The sequence below is a fragment of the Mastigoproctus giganteus genome, chromosome 12 (genome assembly GCF_048544385.1).
Source record: "Mastigoproctus giganteus isolate SK-2022 chromosome 12, ASM4854438v1, whole genome shotgun sequence".
Taxonomy (NCBI): domain Eukaryota; kingdom Metazoa; phylum Arthropoda; class Arachnida; order Uropygi; family Thelyphonidae; genus Mastigoproctus; species Mastigoproctus giganteus.
This window is the reverse complement of record NC_143586.1, coordinates 179,480,926-179,503,599: the sequence shown is the minus strand read 5'-3', so window position 1 is coordinate 179,503,599 and position 22,674 is coordinate 179,480,926. Positions and strand designations below refer to the sequence as shown.

General features: G+C 37.6%; 1 protein-coding gene across 1 annotated transcript in view; it reads left to right on the top strand.

The window, feature by feature from the left end:
• Positions 1 to 22,674, top strand: part of TER94 (Transitional endoplasmic reticulum ATPase TER94) — a 351,159-nt gene that overhangs the window by 108,415 nt on the left and 220,070 nt on the right. Inside the window, exons 6-7 of the mRNA XM_090386402.1 lie at positions 7,474 to 7,605; positions 20,453 to 20,555. Of these exons, the coding sequence (XP_090242528.1) occupies positions 7,474 to 7,605; positions 20,453 to 20,555 (235 nt within the window). The remainder of the gene's footprint in view (positions 1 to 7,473; positions 7,606 to 20,452; positions 20,556 to 22,674) is intronic.

The following is a 22,674-nucleotide window of genomic DNA, read 5'->3' as shown; positions in this document are numbered from 1 at the left end:
AATTACAAAAATCAGTTGGAAAATCATAAGATGAAAGCTTCTGCTGCTTGGCTGTATGAAACAAGAACTCTCACTAACGAGATTATGCTACTTGCCAAACACTATCAAAAGCCTTTGAAATGTCAGGAGCAATTGTTTTGGCTAACCTAACCAAACTTTTTCCATTAGATTTTGGTGACAAAAGCCAGTATATTTATATCAGTGGATTGACACTAATGGAATCCATTACTGGCAATCATTGATCTGATCGGAGGTTTCTAGATAGTTTAGGAGTTGGCAGTTAAATAGAGATTTCTGTTAGCTTAGAAAGAGTGGAGGTAAGTGTTATGGGACTATAATTGGATGAAAGGGATTTGTCAACTACTTAGAAACTGACTGGATATAAATAAATTTCCAAGCAGTAGAGAAAACACTGGTGGAATAGGCTCAGCAGCAGCACAGGTCTTGAGAACAAGTGGAGAAATATCATTAGGACCTTAGTCTTCCTTGTCATCAAGACTGTTCAGAATTATTTTGACATCCTTTTGATTGAATACCATAGGAGACTTTGAATGGAGTGTACCGGGGATGGTAGGATGTTGTTTACCAAAATCATTAATACGTGCGTTTGAAGAAAATAGGATTCTAGTAGGTCAGCTTTATCTTTAGCTGAGGTTGCAATGGTACCATCTAGTTTTGAGAGTTTAGAATAGAGATGGGCAAAAGTTGCTGCCATTTGGACATGCCTGTTTTCTGCTCTTAGCCTGTTCAAAATCTAGTTTGGACTGATTAATAACTGCTTTACAGTTGTTGCATGCAATTGCTAAGGCTGTTTAAGATAAGAGAGTGTTGCATATCACAAATCGCTTGCATCCAAATCGCATTTTGTAAAACCAAGGTTTAGATAAATAAGATTTTAAGGTGGAGTGTGGAATAAAGATTTTCTTCCCTACAAGGATAGAGTATAGAGTATTTTCGGGTCTAACTGCAACAGGGATTTACCCCATCTCCGCGTATGTTCTTTGTATCGAGGACAGTACTCTGTCAAAGCCAGAGATTTAAAGTGTGTGGATCATGTGTTGTGCAATATGTTGTGCCCATTGTTCTTCTGGCTTGTTGGCCACCAGGCCCCTAATGGGACCCGACGTTACCATACTCTGCCACGGGGAGGCCAGCCAGGTGTATCCATTTATTCATTTGTTTCTCTGGCAGATCCTTCCACCTACTTTCCAGAGATTTCGGTGGCAAGGACCTTAAAAAATAATTAAAAAAAATATACGGTATATCGCGGTTCAGTTTTGCCTAATTAATTCATTTTAAGAACCTAAGTTGGGTTCGTACGCTGAAAGGATAATATTAGTCCCTGAAAAGGATCATTTCATTGGCACAATCTGAGCAAATGTTGACATCAGAAGATCTGAAACAGTAATCCAACCAAGTAAAAGAAGGAAAGACATCTCGCCAATCATCCCTTTTGTCATTCTCGTAATGACAAACAACATGAGGTTGAGAATCGCAGTGAGAGAAAGGCTCCATTGGAGAAGAGACCATTACAAAGTTGTGATCTGAGGTCCTCATAGTGCCACATACTCTGAGCAAGTACATAGAGAGGTTGTTTATAAGAAAAAGATTGGATGCTGGCTGTGCGGTTAGGATTGTTTGGCATTCTGGTAGATAAATGAACAATCTGTGTGAGATTGTTAGTTAATTGTGAAAGCCTCAGCATCTCAACCAGCTGGGCCCTTGTGAGTGGAAATGGAAGCCAGCTGAAGTTGTGAACATTAAAATCATCAAGGAAAATTACCTCACTGTTAAGAAAGTTGGATTGGAGAAAGTCAGGTTTGAGAGTGGTGGGGGGGGGGGGGGAGTCAGAGTTCCCAATTTGATTAGTGGAGTTGGGAAAATGAGAGCCACTAGATGAATTTGACAGATTGGGTTAGAGAGATGTTACAACAGAGAAGATTGAAAAGAGATTCTAATTTTCTGAGTCTGACAGGGAACATCAGAGTTGACGTGCACTAGTGTACCACCTTTGAAGTGAAAGGATTCATACTGCGAATAATTAGTACAATTGAGATGAGTACTGGTTGAATCAACTGATAATTGGGATTCAATCAGAAAAAGTACTGGGGGCTTTTGCTGACTAAGTGGAAATGGACGTTGAGATTCGAACTGAGACTATGTATATTTGTGATATGAATGAGGAAGTGTTTGGAAGGTTTAGGTATATTTGCAGGTAAGTTTGTTCTATTAGTTTAACTATACAGTGGTACCTCGGGTCGAAACAATTTTCCCCATTGAAATTAATGCAAATCCAATTAATCTGTTCGCCCATCCCAGAAACATTGTTTTTTGACTTTTTTATGGATTTTTGTGTGGCAAAAATATATAATATAAAATGTACAGTATAACTTTACCTTTGTGGTTGATAGTTGCTGGCACAGGTAGATAGTAGAGGAGGAAGACTACTCCTTCGAAGGAAAGTCCCATTCCATAATAACGTCGGGCATTTCTGGTGCTTTTTCTCTTGTTTGTATCCTGGGAAGTGGTTCGATTGCTGGCTCGATGGCTGGTGTTTTCACAAGATAACGATCCAGAGACATTTGTCTTTTTCTTTGTTGGATAATTTTCCGAAAATGGGACATCACATTGTCATTTAAAATGTCCACTGCTCTGCTGGTCACAGTTTTGTTAGGGTGATGCTTCTCAATGAAAACCTGCACTTCACTCCACTTGCTACAAATTTCTTTGATCTCAGCACTTGAAACATGTACCACTTCTTCCTCCTCCTCTCCTGAGTGCCCCTCCTGCATAACTTTCATCTGTTCATGTTGCAACTCAACAAGTTCTTCTGTGTTGAGTTCTTGTCTGTGGTCCTCCACCAGCTCCACCACATCCTCCTCGTTGACCTCCAAGCCCAAACTCTTGCCAATGGTTACAATCTCGTTTACTAGAGTTACATCTGTCTCCTTGAAGTCTCTATCAGGCACACAACCTGGCCAAAGTCTCCTCCAGGCAGATTGAAATGTGCGGTTAGAGACATTGTTCCATGCCTTGTCAATGAGGTTTATGCAGTGGAGAATATGGAAGTGATCCTTCCAAAAATCATGCAGGGTCAAATCTGTGTCATTGGTCACCTGGAAACATCTGGAAAAAAGAGCCTTTGTATATAACTTCTTGAAGTTGGAAATTACTTGCTGGTCCGTGGGCTGGATGAGAGGAGTGGTGTTAGGAGGCAGAAATCTGACTTTTTTGAAGTCGTATTCAACATCAAGGTTTTCTTCCATACATGGAGGATGGGCAGGAGCATTGTCCATAACCAGCAGGCACTTAAGGGGCAAATTATTTACCTCAAGGTATTTCTTGACAGTTGGCATAAAAACTTCAGTCAACCACTCCATAAAAAGTAATCTTGTCACCCAAGCCTTACTATTCACTCTCCATAATACCGGAAGTTCACCCTTTAGCACTACATTGCGTTTAAAAGCGTGCGGATTTTCAGAGTGCTAAACTAAAAGATGCTTAATCTTACAATCCCCACTTGCATTAGCGCACAATAAAAGTGTAAGCCTGTCCTTCATTGGTTTGTGGCTAGGCAGTGACTTTTCCTCTTGGGTTATGTCGGTCCTTCTTGGCATTTTTTTCCAAAAAAGTCCAGTTTCATCGCAATTAAAAACTTGATGTGGTACGTAACCTTCAGAGTTGATATAGTTTGCAAATTCCTCCACATAGGCATCTGCTGGTTTTTGTCCGAACTAGCTGCCTCTCCAAGTCTAACAACACTATGAATTCCAGTTCATCGACGAAACTTCTCAAACCAGCCTCTACTTGCTTTAAATTTGTCAACGCTATTCGGCATTTTCGCCTAACTTGTATTCGGCATTTTCGCCACTAAATCACCATGCAAAAGTAAAGCCTTCTCGCATATTAGGGCCTCGCTAACACTCTCCAGCAAGCTGCTTTTCATTAATCCAAACTAACAATAATTTTTCTACTTCTTCTAACACTTGAGACCTTTGCTTCGTTAACATAGTCACTCCTTTAGCCACATCAGCCGTCTTTAGCACATCTTTGTTCTTTAAGATAGTAGATCGTAGAGTTAGCCATGTTGTACTGCTTGGCGAGATCAGAAACACTAACACCATTCTCATGTTTAGTTATTATTTCCTTCTTCGTTTCTACTGTAATACGCTTGGGCTTCTTTATACCACTGTCACTAACACTTTTCACTTTCTTGGGAGCCATAATGAGGGTTAATTTAATGCAAAAAGCAAAAAAAAAAAATTGTATCGAGAACAACGCAACGACAAACAATGTTCACAGCGCGCAAACCTGAGTACAACTGATGCTGTTCGCGAGCCGAAAACATGGTGCCAAAGTCATGTTTGTGCCTTTGTGTAACGAGGCATTGTTCGCGGTCGAGTCAAAATTTGTTCGGAAATTGTGTTCTTGGGCCGATTTGTTCGTGACCCGAGGTACCACTGTACTTGATTTCTTCAGTAGTAAGGAATGAAGCAATAAAGTTTTTGATATGGCATATACATGGCAAGAATATATCCAGTTTGTTGATATAACATGGTTTCAACCACATATACACTACTTGGACCCCCCCCCTCCACTTATTATTTGGCAGAATAGAGGCAGAGAGATTAAATGCAGGTGATCCGGAAGGCTCCTGATCAATTATCAATAGGTTCAATCTAGTGGCCAGCCTGGGAACACCTTTTCAGAGCTGTACCTTTGAAATAGAAGGACGATTGGAGCACCCTGTGATGTCCATCACAGGGTGCTCCGTTCGTGGAGGTGAATGGACGCAGCAGCAAGAAGCTCTGCTTGATGCAAACGGCAGATTGTGACCGACGGCGGCAAGGAGGATTTCTTGGATTTTCCAGCTTCAAAACCATGGAACTTGGATTCTTCATGTTGCATACAGATATAGAGTAAAAAATGTGTGGTGGTCCTAAAGTCTTGAAACTTTATTAGACAGTTGGACAGACAACTTGAGTAGTTGAGCCCCCCCCTAATTTTCGTAAAATCAGACAAATGCTAATAATTTATTGTAATTTTTCCTTGTAGATCTCATTATGGATTTAAAATAAAATTTGTGGATTTTTTGAAAAGGGTAGTATAGGCTATTTTTGGAAATGTTAAAGGAATATTAAATTTAAGAATATTATATATTTTATTTACGGCAGAAGAATACTCTTACCTGGGGTTTTCTTCAGGGACGGCTGCATCCTGGAGAGGTGTAATTCAGAAGGCGTTGGAATTGCAATCATATGGAAGGACGAAGGAAAAAACCAGGTTCTGTCCTAAATCCTTGCATGGGGAGTAATTGTTGGCATAAAGGGAGGTGATGTCCTGAAGCCTGATGGGGGCTTTTCGTTAATACCATCTTCCAAGGAGGTTGAATACGTGTCGAGGCCATCTTTTATAGCCCAGGCACTTCCATTGCCGTATTTCAAAAGCGTGGGGAGGAAGAAAGGGGTTCCATTATTGAAACCCCTTTCTTTCCCTTTCCTACCTTTTTTTTTTTTTTTTTTTGCCAAAAAAAAAATCTACAATTTCCAAACTATAAATATAATACGATGAGGTGGGAAATTCTTCCTTGACCCCTCCCCCATCATCATCATCATCAGCCATTTTCAGTCCACTGCAGGATGATTGATGGGACACCATGATAGATCCACCATGAGATTTCTGGCCACCTGTTTACAATGCTCAGAAAACTTCATGTCTGCCTGTATCTTACTCCCAAATTCCTTTTTGTTTCTGTTGTTTTTAATTTGATCCCACCAAATGTAAAGTGGCAGCTGTATGTATTAAAAAAAAAAAAAAAAAAAAAAAGCTGCTGCTTTTCTGACTATTCTTAAACCTTGTTAAAGTCATTCAGAGGAAGAGCTGCTTGGCACCGGTCATCAGTGACTCTCCCAGTCTTTGTCATATGCAACTTTTAAAATCACACCCATCCCTTAAATATTATTAAAATATTATTTTCCTCTACCACCAAAGTTAGGCTAACCGATCTGTAGTTACAGACTTCACTGTTAGAACTGCCTCTCTAAATAGAAATATACAGAAACCAACAGGCACTATTTATAAACTTTAATTCTAATCATCCCATGAACACAGATGTACGTATTCTTAAAAGTTTCATCCTTAAGATTATAGACGGTGTAAAAATCAAGCACTTAATATAGAAATCAATAGAATTCCTCAGATATTTAGCAACAATGGGTATCCACAACAACTCATAATGAAAACAACAAAAAAGAAATATCTCAACACATGGGCATCTATCTAAAAAAAGAATCAGAAAAAGAAAGAGTATATTACCGCCCCTTATGTCCCTCAAATTAGTGAATAAAGATTAAAACTTAGCAAAAAAATATGGATTGTACACCAGGTTTACAAGTACTAACACCATTAAAAATATGATAGCCCTCCTTCTCTCTTGCTTTACCCCCTGACAAATACTCTTGGCAACGAACACCCTGTATACAATTTCAAAAAATCATATGGTGGACAAGTGGGATAAAAGATTGTTTAAAAGAATTAGAGCATAAATATGACATAATCCACGACAAAAAACAAAATTAGATCTGATGCAAGGATCATCAGTGGTATTTCAACATTGGCCACTACGGAAAACACAGACTATACAAAGAATCATTCATTATTAGCATAGCAAACAAATAATATTAACCAAAACAAAGACATGCAGATAGACATTAACCATATACATATTTTCAAAAGCAAAGTATTAGAGCAGGCAAAAAAATGACACAATAAGTATATTCTGACCCCCCAACAGTATCTTGAATCCACCGCACAACTAAGACATTCACAAAGGTTAGCCCGCCAAACAGATGTCTAATCCGACAACATCCAAATCCCTACTCTTGCTGAATTTAAAACCTGTGTCTTGGGGGGGGGGGGTGTGTGTGTGTGTGTGTGTGTGTGGCTGAATGTATCATAAGGACACCATTACAGGACTGTAAGTATTCACAATTATCCATTTATGTAATGTTAATTGATCTATTATTAAACTTATTAACCAAATAAATAACGTATTTAAGATTATATAGAACTGATAAAACTTAATTCTTTACCTGCTGTTTACTAACTGCCATTTGTTAATTAATCAGTTAACTTTTAACCTTAACAAATAAGAAGTATGTAATCAAGATTAACAACTTAGCAATTATCATCATAACCAGTTTTGCTATCACTGAATAAGTTGTTCAGAAAACATCTGAGAATAATATATATTTCTTTAAAAAATTAAAGGTAGATTGCACTCCACACAAATTTAAGTGCTCGTTATTTCACGAATTTCCATTTCTTGATACGCCTTCACCCCCATGCACCTCTTAAATAAAAAAAAAGAATATTTAAGATTACTGATAGTAAGCAACTTTGTTTTGTATATGTTATATAATTATATCTTTCATTGGTTGTCTAATTTTAATTACATTGGAAAAAAAAAATTAGGAAGAAGAAGAAACATTAAATGCTGTTGGATATGATGATATCGGAGGATGCAGAAAACAACTTGCTCAGATAAAAGAAATGGTAGAATTGCCATTGCGCCATCCTAGTCTTTTTAGAGCCATTGGAGTGAAGGTAAATTTTCCATAGTATTGTTTTCTAAAAACTTTTATACTTTTCTATCATTAGCATTAGCATTAGCATTAGTAGAGGCATATGATGCAAGAAAGCAAGCTTATTCAGCATCAGCCAAAAAAAAAAAAAAAAAAACACACCACTCCCATTTCACCCCTCCGTTCGCTCGAAATACCTGTCCAGTTGAGCCTTAAATTTGTTTAGGCTATCAACTTCAACAACAAGTGATGGAAGTCGGTTCCACCAACCAACCATCCGCTGGCCAAAGGCAAATTTCCGCACATCTATCCGACATCCGTCCTTCCTCAATTTGAATTTATGCCCTCTGAGCAAGATGAAGAATCCCATTGGCATTGAGCATGCTCAAACCATTCAAAGCCTTATACCCTCTATCAGATCACCTCGCCGGTGCCTAGTCCTCCAGACTCTGTAATTTGCAAAACTTAAGCCTTTCCTTGTAAGAGCAACCCTTTGTTCCATTCACTAATCTTGTTGCCCTTCTCTGTACCCGTTCCAGCAGCTCTACATCCTTCTTGAAATGAGGCCTCCAGACCTATATACAGTACTCAAGATGTGGCCTAACCATTGCCTTATACAAGGGAATAATCACCTCCTTATCCCTGCTAGAAAAATTCCTGTATATCATTGACAAGACACCATGAGCTACTCTTGCAGCTCGTCTGCACTGCTCAGAGAACTTCATATCTGCCTGCACAATTACCCCCAGGTCCTTTTCATTCTCCACCACTGTCAGTGTAGTACCGCAGAGTTGATATGTTGCTCTGGGGTTACTGTTTCCCATATGTAGTACTTTACATTTGTCAATGTTAAACTTCATTTGCCACCTCTCAGCCCATCTGTTCAACCTTTCCAGATCGTATTGCAGCAGCATAGCATCAGTGGTGTCCTTAACAACCCTGCCAACCTTTGTATCATCTGCAAACTTGGACATTAAACTTGATATCCCATCATCAATATCATTCATAAACACCGAAAACAACAACGGACCCAACACTGAACCCTGAGGAACTCCACTAATAACATTAGTCCACGTTGAGCAGTGTCCATCATAATATACCTTAAACAATAGAATAAGGTTAGGTTTCAGTGTTAAGTTCCTTTCTTTCTTAAGAGACTTCAGATTTCTTAAGAAGGAAAGCAAAATGGACCATAAGAAAAACAGAATGGCATAACATTTCTAAAGAAATATTATGTATGTAGCTTGATTAAACTAATAGAGCATTCAGTGAAAATATGCTGTTCTTCATTCATAATATTGAATTGCAATAAATGGCATCAATTTAGTTGTATCTCATATTGTGACTACCTTCAGAACGAATTGCCATGTATTGCATTACCTCGAATAAGTAATACATCACCAATGGAGAAGGCTGTTACTTATTTTCAGTGGATACTACCACCCAGATGACAAAGTTTCAAGGCTTGTTGGCCTGTCGTCGGTCGGTCGGTGGGTGGGCAAGCACCCTGGTGTTGCAATCATACCACCCAGTTATGAAGTATAATTCCACAATATGAGAGATGCCAAAAAGGTGTACATAGTATTAGTTACTTAGTAAAAATAATAAATCCACAATGCATAATACTTTACAAATTTAAAATACGCCAATTTTTTTTTTGAAGCCTAAATGCACAAGACATATGTTATGGGTTGAATTTAACTATAAAATATTGTTGTAAATACACCATAGTTTATCCATAAGTTTAATGGCATCGTTTGATTTTATCTCATTGTGTCTACCTTCACAATGAGATACCAGGTATTGCATTACTTCAAATAAACAACGGTTCTCTAATAGAGGATACAATATCTTGCTTCTCTAATAGAGGAGACAATAGTCTCCTCTATTAGAGAAGCATTGTTTATTTGAAGTAGTGCAATACCTGGTATCTCGTTGTGAAGGTAGCCACAATATGAGATAAAATCAAATGATGCCTTTACATTACTTATGTAATATAAATGTAAAACTTGTGGGTAAAAACTATGGTGTATTTACACCAATATTATATAGTTAAATTCAACCCATAACATTATGTCTTGTACATTTAGCCTTAAAAATATTATTATTTATTACCTACACCATTTGGCATCCCTCATATTGTGGAATTAACTTTGCAATCGATGAGTGAGCCAACAAGCTCTGAAGTGGTGCCGTCTGGGTGGTGGTGCCCACTGACAATAGTCTCCTCTATTAGAAAAACTTTGTTTATTCAAAGTAGTGCAATATCTGGTATCTCATTGTGAAGGTAGCCACAATATGAGTTAAAATCAAATGATGCCTTTACACTACTTATGGGTAAACAATGATGTATTTACACAAAAATACACTAATAGAACATTCAGTAAAAATGCGCTATTCTTTGTTTGTAATAGTGAATTGCAATAAATGGCATCAATGTAATTGTATCTCATACTGTGACTACCTTCACAGTAGTTTACTATGTATTGCACTACCTCAAATAATTATTGTTACTTATTCTCAGCAGATAAAATATATGTAATGTAGGAAACAAAATGCTAGATATATATACAGAGTTGGCTGTGCATTAGAAACACAACTGTATAATACTTTGTGTGGGCTGCCTTGGTTGTTGTTGTTGTTGTTATTTGGTTTTTAGGAGCATTAGCAACTAAGGCCATATTGCTCTGCGGATATGCTGTGGTCATTCCCTGACCTTTCCACATCCTCCATATTTGGTGGTCATGGGCTCGAACCCTGGTCTAATCAAGAATCGTGTGCTACGCACTGCTGCTCCTGCCCACCTGCCTATGGAGGCGCCATCTGCCTTGGCTTGGACTCCCCAAGGTGTCCTGTGGTGGTGGTGGTGCTATGGTTGAACACGTTGTGCAACCCACGGATTGCACAATTTGTTCAATAATACCTGTACATTCTTGGGTGGATGGTCATAGTATTGATTGTCCTTTTCTAGTATGTCTCAAACAAGCTCAGTTGGGCAGCCATGGGAGGGTAGAATTCGTTGTCAAGCTCTTGAAACCACTTTTCAGCCTGCTGGACCTTCTGACCTGGTGTGTTGTCTTGTTGATAGATGGATAAACTGTCACTGCAAAGGGGTGGCCTGCAATGATTGAAAGGTGGGCATTCCCATTGATTAATGGTGATAACAGGGCCCAGGGCTTTCCACAAAAACAATCCCTAATCCATAAAACAACTACCATCACTTCCAGCCTGTTGAATATAGACAGCATATCTAGATGCCATCCAAGCATTGGTGTTATTGACAGATTCAACAGGCAGCTGTTTTATTCCTCTAAAACATCTAGGCGCTCTACTCTTGCCTATAACTAATGTCTTCATCTTGATTGTTTCCGTCAACCTGCATGTTAAAAGAATATAATCCTGTCTTTAATGTTCCTTCCTGCAGATGCAGAGGAATTCTTAAAAATCATGCAATGGTCTGGGATAGCCCTGCAGTACAACCCTGTTTCATCTATATTAAAAATGTCTTCAGGATTATAAGTGGTTAACACAGTTTGTCAAGAGGTTTTCAGCAGTTGTCAGCTACAGAACCACCGGAATCCTGTTTTTCTCCATGAACAATATCATGCCTCCCCTTCCATCTTGTCAGCCATCCATCTGTCACCTTAAACTCTTAGTGTAGCATTTCAGGAAAATAATTAGCTTTTTGAAGAAGAAGAATGCTATGATTGATTGGTGTATTAAATGAGGTGCATGAATTGGTTGGTGCATTGAACCAAACGAATAGAGCTTCATTTACTGTTTGGCATTTCCCTTCATGCTTCCTTTTTTTCTGGTTTTGCTAATCACATTAGTATTTAATGTGTGATGTGATTTTAATAATTTTGATAAAGATGACTGAGGCACTTTGAGACATTGCTTATGTTTAATTTATTTATTTCTATAAGTTGTCACTGACTTTTTTTTTTTTTTTTTTTCCGGGAGTGAAATTTAAAACCTTAAAAAAGATAAGGGTCAATCAATAATAAAGCACATGGCAAGCACAATAACACAACACTCAAGCGAGAAACGGAGTAAAAATTTTACAAAGTTTAGATATAGGAATGACGAGTAGATTGTACACATTTTAGCATAATAACGTAAAAACATGCACAATTCCAGCTACTGTATCGATATTATGGCAAATGCAACAAGATCAAGCTTACTACCCAATTATAACAGATTGTATAAACAAAAAAGCTTAATAAAAACCAAACATACAAATTGTTTTTATTGTTTTATGGTTGTGACTTCTACAATTCTATGTGAGCTTTAGAAAAATATCGGAGACTAATGGGTTTTCTTGGAAACCATGAGTGAATTTCAGATTTAGTTCAGCTCCAGATTTGGTAAGGATAATATTGGCCTGAAACTGCGATTTATTATTTTTTTTCTCAGTTTTCTATGGTAAAATGATAACAAAAAGAAAGCGCTTAGTTTTAACATTGCAACAAAAAACGGAAATTATTAATAGAATTAGAAAACGTGAAAATTTAGGAAATCTCGACAAAGAGTGGGGACTTCAAGAGTTTACGACATCAAGAAAAATTCCAATTCTATAACAGAATTTGTGTCGACTATGGATAATGAAGGAGGATCTAGCAGAAGGAAAAAAAACTGTCAAAACCTGAAAACACTGCTTTAGAGAGAGCACTTTATTTTTGGTTTCTTCAGAAGCAAAGTTTAGGTGAGCCAGTGTCTGGACCAATGTTGTGTGAAAAAGCATTAGATTATAATTGAAACTTAAGAGGTAATCAAGATTTTAATGGAAGCACAGGTTGGTTGAAAAACTTTAAATTGAGACACCGTATATGGGAACTAGATATTCAAGGCGAGAAATTTTCTGCAGACGAATCGGCAGCAGCGTCCTTTAAAAGTAAGTTTTGCTTCGGCTATAGCAAATTATGAGAGAGAAGATGTTTATAATGTTGATGAGATGGGCTTCTTATGATGAGCATTACCGAGAAAAACCCTAGCCACAAAAAGAGAAATGTCTGCATCTGGTTTTAAGATGAGATAAGAGCGAGTTACAATTGCCATGTGTGCAAATAGTACTGGAATGCACAGATTGCCCGTGATCATTATCAGTAAGTCAAAAAAACTGAAGGCATTTAAAAATCTTTCTGATTTTCCTGTTTTGTATAAAAATCAAAAAAAAAATGCTTGGATGGATGTTTCGTTTTCCAAGACTGGTTTACAAATATTTTTTATTCCTGAAGTTTAAAAAAGACAAACCGAAAGAAACACTGGCAAAGTTTTACTTCTATTAAATAATGCACCTTCCCGTCCATGTGATGGGAAGGTGCATTATCCAATATTCCTTACATTTCGAGGGTACAGCTCTAAAATGGTGTTCGCAGGCCGGCCACTAGTTAGTACACCGGACGGAACCTATTGGTAACTCTTTAGGAGGCTTCCTGATCAGCTAGTGTATAATCTTGCTACCTCTACTCTGCCAGATAGTGACTGGAGGGAGTCCGAGTAGTGTGTATGCGGGGAGCATTGTCGAGGCCACGTTATGTCAAGGGTCTGGGCATATTACCATGTGTACACCATATACAAAAATTTCATTACTTCATACAACATGTTCCACCCACTTTTTCTCACTATTGGATACACCATGAATTGTCAAACTAATAGAGCAAACTTATCTGCAAAAAGATCTAAACCTCCCAAGCACTTCCTAATTCATTTCACAAATATGCGTGATCTCAATTCTAATCTCAACGATGTCCATTTCCACTTGCAGTCAGCCAAACCACATGTACTTTTTCTGACAGAATCTCAGTTATCTCAGATGCCCAAATTATTTGCTGTATGATTCCTTTCGCCTCAAAGGTGGTACTTGTGCATATGTCTGTTCTGATATTCCCTGTCAGAGACTTGGCAATTTGATCTTCTCTGGCTTAAAATCTCTCTACCTCATTGTGTCAAATTCATCTGTTGTCTCTACCCTTTTCCCAACTCCACTAATCACTTGGAGCTCTTTGACTTTCTACAGTCCAACTTTCCTAACAGTGAGGTAATTTTTCTTGGTGAATTTAACGTTCCCATCTCTAGCTGGCTTCCGTTTTCTAGTCACACCGACCCAGCTGGTTGAGATGCTGAGGCTTTTGAACAGATTGTTGCTGAGGCCCTACACAGATTGTTCATTTACCTACAAGAATACTGGACAATCCTAATCATACAGCCAACGCACTTGATCTTTTTCTCACAAACAACTCTTCTAAGTACACAGTAGAAGTAAGAGGTCCTTTAGGCATTTCAGATCACAACTTGGTGATTGTCTCTTCTCCAATGGAACCTTTATCTCATGGCTATTCCCAACCTCGTGTTGTTTGGCATTACAAGAATGCAAAATGGGATGACCTGCGAGATTTCTTTTCCTTGGTTGGATTACTGTTTCAAAACTTCAGATGTCAACATTTGCTCAGATCATGTCAGTGAAATTATTCTTGCAGGAATGGAACCCTTTATCTAAACCTTGGTTTTCCAATAAATGTGCTAAGGCTGTTCAAGAGAAGAAAGTTGCATATCGTAATTGGCTTGTTTCTAATTCTTCAGTTTCATTTTCTGCCTACACCAAAGCTCGCAACAATTGTAAAGCAGTTATTAATCAGTCCAAACTAGGGTTTGAACAGGCTAAAAGTAGAAAACTTGCTTCTTGCCCTAATGGTAGCCGAGCATTCTGGTCTCTTGCCAAAGCTATTGGCCGCAGCTTTTGCCCATCTCTGCTCCCACCTCTGTCCAAACCAGATGGTTTTGTTGTCACTTCAGCCAAGGATTAAACTGACCTGCTAGCATCCCATTTTTCTTCCAACTCATGTATTAATGATCTTGGTAAAACACTCTCCATTCAATGCCTCCTGTGGTCTTCCGTCAAAAGGATGTCACGAGCATTTTAGCGAATCTTGTTGCTAAGAGAGCTCCAGGTCCATATTTCTCCACTTGTTCTCAAAACCTGCACTCCTGTTCTTTGCCACTTTTTTTCACTTCCTTATTCCAAAGATGTTTTTCCTTCTGCTTGGAAATTTGCTCATATCCAGCCAGTTCCTAAAAAGGGTGACAAATCTCTCCCATCCAATTATCGTCCCATTGCAATTACTTCTACTCTTTCTAAAGTAATGGAGAAATCAATTAACGGCCAACTCTTAAACTACCTAGAAACCTTCTGTCTGATCAACGATTGCCAGTATGGATTCCATCAGTGTTCATCCACTGGTGATATTCTGGCCTATGTTACCCATTTATGGACAGATTCAATGGAAAAGTTGGGTGAAACACAAGCAGTTGCTCTTGACATCTCAAAGGCTTTCAATCATGTTTTGCATAAATGTCTTCTAAAGAAGCTTCCATCTTATGTTTTGCCAACTGTTTTTTTGTATTTGGTTATTCAGTTTTCTCTCTGATTGCGAACTTAGAGTTATGGTAGATGGCTCTCTGTCTTATAACTTCTCCACTAGTGCTGGTGTGCCCCAAGGTTCAGTTCTTTCCCCCACTCTTTTCCTCTTGTATATTAATGACCTTCTTCCTTTGACTGGAAATCCTATCCATAATTTTGCCAATGATAGCACGTTGCATTCCACTTTCCAGTTTGATAAACCTTGCCCTGCTCAATCAGCTTCAACTTCTCAAATATCCGCTACCAATTCCTTAAATGCTGATCTCCATATAATTCTCCAGTGGGACAAAGACAACTTAGTTGATTGCAATCCTTCTGAAACTCGGCCTTGTCCTATATATCGCAAAAAGGATTCTTCTGCTTCTATGCTTATCTTTGGTGACATTCCGATTTCTATGCAAGTTGATATATCTCCTTTGGGGATTACCCTGACTTCTAATCTCTCTCTCTCTCTCTCTCTTAGCACAAGCATATTAGAAATATTGCTTCCTCCCCTTCTAAAAAGCGTGGTTTTCTCTTTTGCTTCAAATCTAATGTCAACAAATATCTTTCATTTTCTCAACCTCCAACCCAAGCACAGTACTAAGTACTATAAGTTCTAATACCTCTTGTTTGTGGTTTTCATAAAAAAAATAATAATAATAAATAAAAGTGAATCTGAGTCCACTGATGATCTTATAGTTAATCTTATTTAAATACTCTTGCTACTTTCCTCAGTTTCTGAGTATATGCATCCAGTAGCCTTACTTGTCTTTAGGCTCAGAAATATTTCTAATAACATTGAAATTTGAGCATCACTAATTTCACATTTCCTGTTTTCACTTGCACAGTTTCTCCCTCTATGAAGAGGTGTTTTTTTTTTTTTTTTTTTTTTTTGTCTGTAAATATAATTTTTGTCTGCAAAGTATGTGTGCATTTGCAAATCAGCTGAGTCATCTAAGACTTGCCCTGCACATATTGCTCTTTGTTCTGATCTCACTTTCTCTCTTCTGTTTATTCACATATACGAGAGATTTTTTTTCCCCCGTGCTTTTTTCTGCTAGGTAGTGATTTCTTGTAATCTGCCTTTGTCGTCTATTTTCTGTAGTACTGCTATGGGTCAACTTGTAGTTGTTATTCTTCAGTACTGTTCATCATTCAATATCTTATGCCATATTTTTCTGCTCATCTCTGCACCCTCCTCATGCTGTAGTTTCTTAATGATATATGCATTCGTGACTTCTCCGACTGTAGCTTTAAAGATATAATATTTTAATATATTCATGCTCTGTGTCCTATCTGTCCAGTTGATAGAGGCAATCTAGAATCTCATTTCTTGGAATTAAAACCCATTCCTTTGTCTTTAAGAACTGCAATTTCCCTTCCAAAATAGCACTATAATCACTCCCTGCTAATGATTCCTGTACTCAGTCCTATGGTTTCATCTTGTTCTTGGGATAATGATCAGATCTAGAATATTCTTGCCCGTAATACTTTCTTCACATGCTGATCCAAGTGATTATCTGGATGATTTAAAAATTTATCCCCATGGTGAATTTCCCTCCCACTTTTTCTCCCCATCATTAGAGAAAAATTGAAATTGCCCACAATAAGTCATTCGCACACCATCACCTATTACATTTTCATGTAGAGGTTCTCATCAATCTTCAAAATCTTCTATTCCATTGATTGCTGCAATTCTCATTATACCTTTGCTTCCGACTACCTTACACCACAGTTTCTGTACTAGAGTGCATAACTCCTGAATCTGCCCTAGCTTTTCTCACACTCAGGCTGCCTTTGATAAGCATGAATCCCACCATCCCTTCTTTCCTCCTAAATGCACTATAAATAGTATAGTGGAATTCATCATCATCCCCTATTTCCATGTTTCTGTTAGTCCTATTATGCCAGTGTTATTTGCTCTTATCCCAGAGTTTGAATTTGCTCGTTTAATTGATGACCTGTTTAACATACTGTATATACAGTTAAGACTAGTGTGTTGTATAGTTTACTACCTGGAACCCCTTCAACGAGTTTACTTAGTTTCCCTAGCAATATTTTCCCTTTCTTTTGAAACATGTTTGCTCTCAGAACTGCTTTCCAATATTGGTTGTTGCAGGAACAAACAATAACTCTGTGTGCAAGTGTTACTGTTACCCATATACTTTTGATATTTAAAAAAAAATTGCAAATACAGCAGAATTCTATTTATCTGAAACAACTTATGGCCAATTTCACTTATTATAGTCAATTTTAACTAACTTTTTTGAGAGTTTTCAGAAAAACAAATGAAAGAAATCTCAGGGGCACAACCCAGAAAAATGAGTTAATAAAATGTATAATCACAATACTAAGGGGGGAAAAATGAGAGAAGTCTCAGGGGCAGAATCTGGAAGAATGAGTTTGGTGAAATCTAAATTCACGTTACAGAAGCACGATACTCAGGATCTTGACTGCACAACTCACTATTGATATGCATTCTTTTGGTCCCTTTAACAACCACATTTGTGAAGAAAAAAAATGCCACTTTTTCTTAAATGTTTTAATCTTCAAACAGAGAAAAGTGAAGTTTGCAATTTTTCACATTCTTAGCGCGACTGCTCTCTAACATTACTTTGTGATGCATGTTGTTCAGTATCATTGTTGACTCTGAGTGAGACGGATGTTATTGCTTATATCACTTCATTTGTGTACTACTTTATACATATGTCATAAGTTAACATATTTTATATAATTCTTGGTTCTAAAGAATTAAAGTGAAACAAAAAGAAAACATTTTACTTTAACTATCATTAACAAGCTCAACGTGATAGAACAACTTGAAAATAGTGTTCATGGAGGAAAAAAAAAAAAATCTTGAAAAATTTGGTATTGGCCAACAGGTTGTGTCAGATATTAATAAACAAAAACCATTTATAAAGACATTTCCTTTAAAATTCTATGTGGAGAGTAATAAAATCAGTGTATCAAATAGACTGACATTAAAAAAGCCTAAAGTGTTGCTGGAAGAAGCTGTAATAAGTGGTATACTCAGCAACGATCAAGTGGCATCACCGTGCGATGCCAGCACCACCTGATAAATGTATAAAAAGACAATACAGGTAACCCTCATATAACACAGTAGTTAGGTTCCTATAAAATGTCGTGTTTTGCGAAACTGTGTTATACAGGACTAAGAAAAGGTACAAAAAAGGGGGTTATATTCCCAAAGCTAACAAAAATACATAATTCTAGATTTCATGTATCTTCTACTCTCTTTTAAAAAAAATCAGTAATCTGGTTTTGTTTGCTTTTGCCTGATAAATCTTTGCGAATTTCATCATATGGAACTAAGCATTTTTGAACTTTTGGCTCCTTTCATTCAAGAATCTGCATTCAAAAAATAAGATTCTAATTGCTTGGCTAACGTTATGCCTTTTAGTGTATGCTTTTTTTGTGTAAAATTTGGAAGTTTAGAATTTTCATTTGAGCTATCATCCTCTGAATTGATTTGGTTTACTTCCAATGCCATTCCCACCAAATCTGCTTTGCCAGCCTCTTTTTCTACCAGTAATTCTTCAACGTCTTCAGTAATCATCTTTTTTTTTTTTTTTTTGGGAGCATCGGTGGCTTAGGCCATGTTGCTCTCCATATATTATCTGTTTTGATTGGATGTAAAACCAAAGTTTCTGGGAGAAAAAACCATGCTATCTTTGCCTGAGCCCAACTAACTCAGCCACATTGTGAAAAAGTCCCATAAAAATTTCTCCCATCATCAGCAGAATTTGAACTCGGGTCTCTTCTACCCGGTGTGGGGAGGAGGAGGGCGATTCTGTCAACTGTGCTACCCACGAGCACTTCAGTAGTCATATCATCAAAGCCTTCCTGCTGACATAGCAAGTTCTACTATCGCGCCGATTCTGTTTTCTTCCAGTTCGACCATATTTCCTGAATGAAGTGACTCTGGCCGTGCACTTTTCCACATGCATTTAACGTTGACAGTTTTACTTCTTTGAGCGATAAAGCTATGATTCTGTTACAGTCCACAATTGAGAAATGTTTCCAAGCCTCCATTACTTCAATAGATTCAGAATCAATTTTTTCCAGTCTATTGTAATAATTTTCTAATGTAATGAGTTTTAAAGGCGGATATAATGCCTCGATCTAATGGCTGAATGAAAGAGGTTGTATTAACCTGGTATAACTGTGGTGGTAGAAGCAACCTCAACTTTTGGATGTCGTGGAATGCTATTTAATAGTAATAAAACTTTGAAATCTAGATTTTTCCACAAGTATAATAGCACAGAACATAACACAGGGATTTCCTAACAAAATAAAATACAAGGAATTGAATTCCCATCAACAGCGAGGATTCAAATAAGAGTGGAAATGTTGAAAAATTACATCCAACATAATAGCAGGGTTTTCCCCGCACAAAAGCTCAAAAATAATGTTATGCAAGGTTTGCTGAAATTCTCATATTAGAGCGAAACTGTATTATATAAGTACCATGTTTTGCAAGGATTGCTGCAGTTTATCCATCGTGTTAGAGCAAAACCGTGTTGTTGAAGTACCGTTACGAGGGTTGCCTGTACATTTATCCATTGATAGATGGATAAATCTATTGTCTTTTGATAGTTTTTAAATAAAGGCTCTACAGTTGTATTTTTTAAAATTTATTTTCATCAACACTACCTATCTAACTTTTTTTTTTTTTTTTTTTTTTTTTATTTTAGGACTATCTTTTGCTTCACTAATCCGGATGACCTCTCCCTCCATTACCCCAGATTAGCAAGGGTTTACTATACTTTCTTCTCGTTTTAAAGTTCCTTTTATCAACCACAAATCCGTGATCATTTTTTTTAATAATATTTTGAAATACTAATAATTATCAAAAAAAAATGTATACAAGGAAGTGAGTTTAGTTATGATATTGGTTCACTTCCCCTTCTCCTTCAACTGTGAACTCCAGGCTAAATCACATACGAAGGGCATATTAGATCACTACATTGCTACTTTTTCATAGATGTCATTACCTCTATACATACTTCTATATGCAAAAGTCTGCCAAAATAGTGTTCCACGGTCTATTTGATTATTAGTCGATGCCAGTGTATTAATAACCAAAAGAAAATTCTTAAAAAATAGAATTGTATAAAAGTGGTGTATATACAAATATGCAAAAATTCATTTATTTTATTTATTTATTTTTTTAAGTATTAATTACAAATTTTTCACGGAGTGCTTGTTCATGTCTCGCAGAACACAGTTTGGGAAACGCTGCTCTAACCCATGAAGTCCCAAGTACTGACATTGGTTCCACAAGATACCTAACCAAAGAAAACTACATTTGCACATTTTTCAGCAGAAAAAAATTCCTTTTTCTAAAGAAAAAGGAATTCACGCCTAAAAAGAAAGTATACAAATTATGTGTTTATATAATAATAGTTGCCTTTATTTTGGACTAATTTGAAATATTTTTTTACAGCCTCCTCGAGGAATTCTGTTATATGGCCCACCAGGCACTGGTAAAACGCTCATTGCTAGAGCAGTAGCTAATGAAACTGGAGCCTTCTTTTTCTTAATAAATGGTAATTTTTTTATGTTTATTGTCATTATCATAGAGCAATATTCATTAACTACTTTTTTTTTAATTTTTAGCAAATATCTTCACATTATTGAAATCAAATGTAGTATTGCAAATTGAGTTTTATTTTGAAAGGAGTAGTAATTAGCATTAGTAGAGGCATTTGATGCAAGAAAGCAAGCTTATGCAGCATCAGCCAAAAAAAAAAAAAAAAAAAAAAACCACTTCACCCCTCTGTTCGTTCAAAATACCTGTCCAGCTGAGCCTTAAACTGATTTAGGCTATCAACCACCCGCTGGCTAAAGGCAAATTTCCGCACGTCTATCCTACATCTGTCTTTCCTCAATTTGAATTTAGGCCCTCTCAGGTGATTATTCTGAGCTAGAGGAAGAATCCCATCAGCATTGAGTATGCTCAAACCATTCAAGGCTTTATACACCTCTATCAGATCACCTCGCTGGTGCCTAGTCTCCAGCATATAAATGCTGGAGACTAGGCACCAATATGCAGCAATAAATGACAACTGGCATTTATTGCAGCAATAAATGACAACTGGCATTTATTTTTGTACCTTTAAGGTATCCCTTAAGATATGGATTTGTATGTAGTAGTAGTAGTAGTAATGACAAATGATGCAAGAAAGAAAGCTTATATAGCATCAGTCAAGGGAAAAAAAAAAAACCCATACCCTCCAAGAATTTGTCTAGTTCTTTGTATTTATTCAACTCAACCATTTCCACAATAGAGGAAAGTCTGTTCCAATCAACCAACCTTCCTCATTTTGAATTTATGCCCTCTCATGTGTGTAGTCTCAGCAAGTGGAAGAATACCCTTCACATTGAGCTTACTCAATCCATTCAAGGCTTTAAACACCTCCGTCAGATCTCCCTGTAGTTATCTAGTTTTCAGATGCTAAAATTTGCAAGAACTGAAGCCTTTCTAGGTAAGAGCACCCTTTATGTCCTTCACCAATCTGGTTGCCCCTCTCTGCACCTGTTTTTCATGCAGAGATAAGGAGGTGATTGTCCCTTATACAAAGGTACAAAGGGATAATCACCTCCTTATCCCTGCTAGCAAAGTTTCTGTATATCATTGACAAAACCCCCATGAGTTGTGCTGGCAGCACATTTGCACTACTCAGAGAATTTCATACCTGAATGCACAACTACCCTCCAGGTCTTTCATTCACCACTATCCTGAGTGTTGTACTGCACAGTTGATAAATTACTCTGGGGTTATTGCTACCCATGTGCAGTACCTTGCATTTGCCAGTGTTGAACTTCATCTGCCATTTCTCAGCCCATCAATCCAATTTTCCTAGATCCTGTTACAGTAGCTCACCCTAATGACCATTGTTGACCACCCTGCCAACCTCTGTATCATCTGCAAACTTAGACATTAAGCCTAATATACCTTCATCAGTATAATTTAGGTTATTTGGTTTTTAGGAGCATTAGCAACTAAGGCCATATTGCTCCGGGATATGCGGTGGTCATTCTCTTGACCTTTCCACATCCTCCGTATTTGGTGGTGACGGGCTCGAACCCCGGTCTAATCAAGAAGCGTGTGCTACGCACTGCTGCTCCTTCCCACCTGGCTACAGAGGCGCCCATGTATAATTTATAAATACAAAGTAACAAAGTATTTTTGTAGTCTGCAGCCTCCAGGGTTTCCCCTATTGCCGCGATTTTTCCTGTAAGTTTTTAAGCCGGCCTGTGTGTGTATGGGGAGGTTTTTGTCTGAGTGTGTGTTTTGTTGTGTGTGTATGCCGGCACCTGGAGACTTTGCAGCCAGGAGGCAGGAACTCATATATCCTGCATCCTGACTCCCGTCCCTAGCCACGTGGAGGCGCCCCAGGGAGTCTAGCTTTCACTAAAGGAGGTTCTAGGACCTCTTTGGAGTAAAAAAAAAAAAAAAAAAAAAAAACCAACATTGTGCCTCGGTCTCTTGCAGGGCTCAATCCTGTCCAAGAGTGAGGAGCGCGAGAGGAAAAAAAAAAAAAAAAAACCTTGTGCCTCGGTCTCTTGCAGGGCTCAATCCTGTCCAAGAGTGAGGAGCGCGAGAGGAGGAGAAAAAAAAAAAAAAATAAATAAATAAAAATAAAAATAAAAAATAAAATAAAA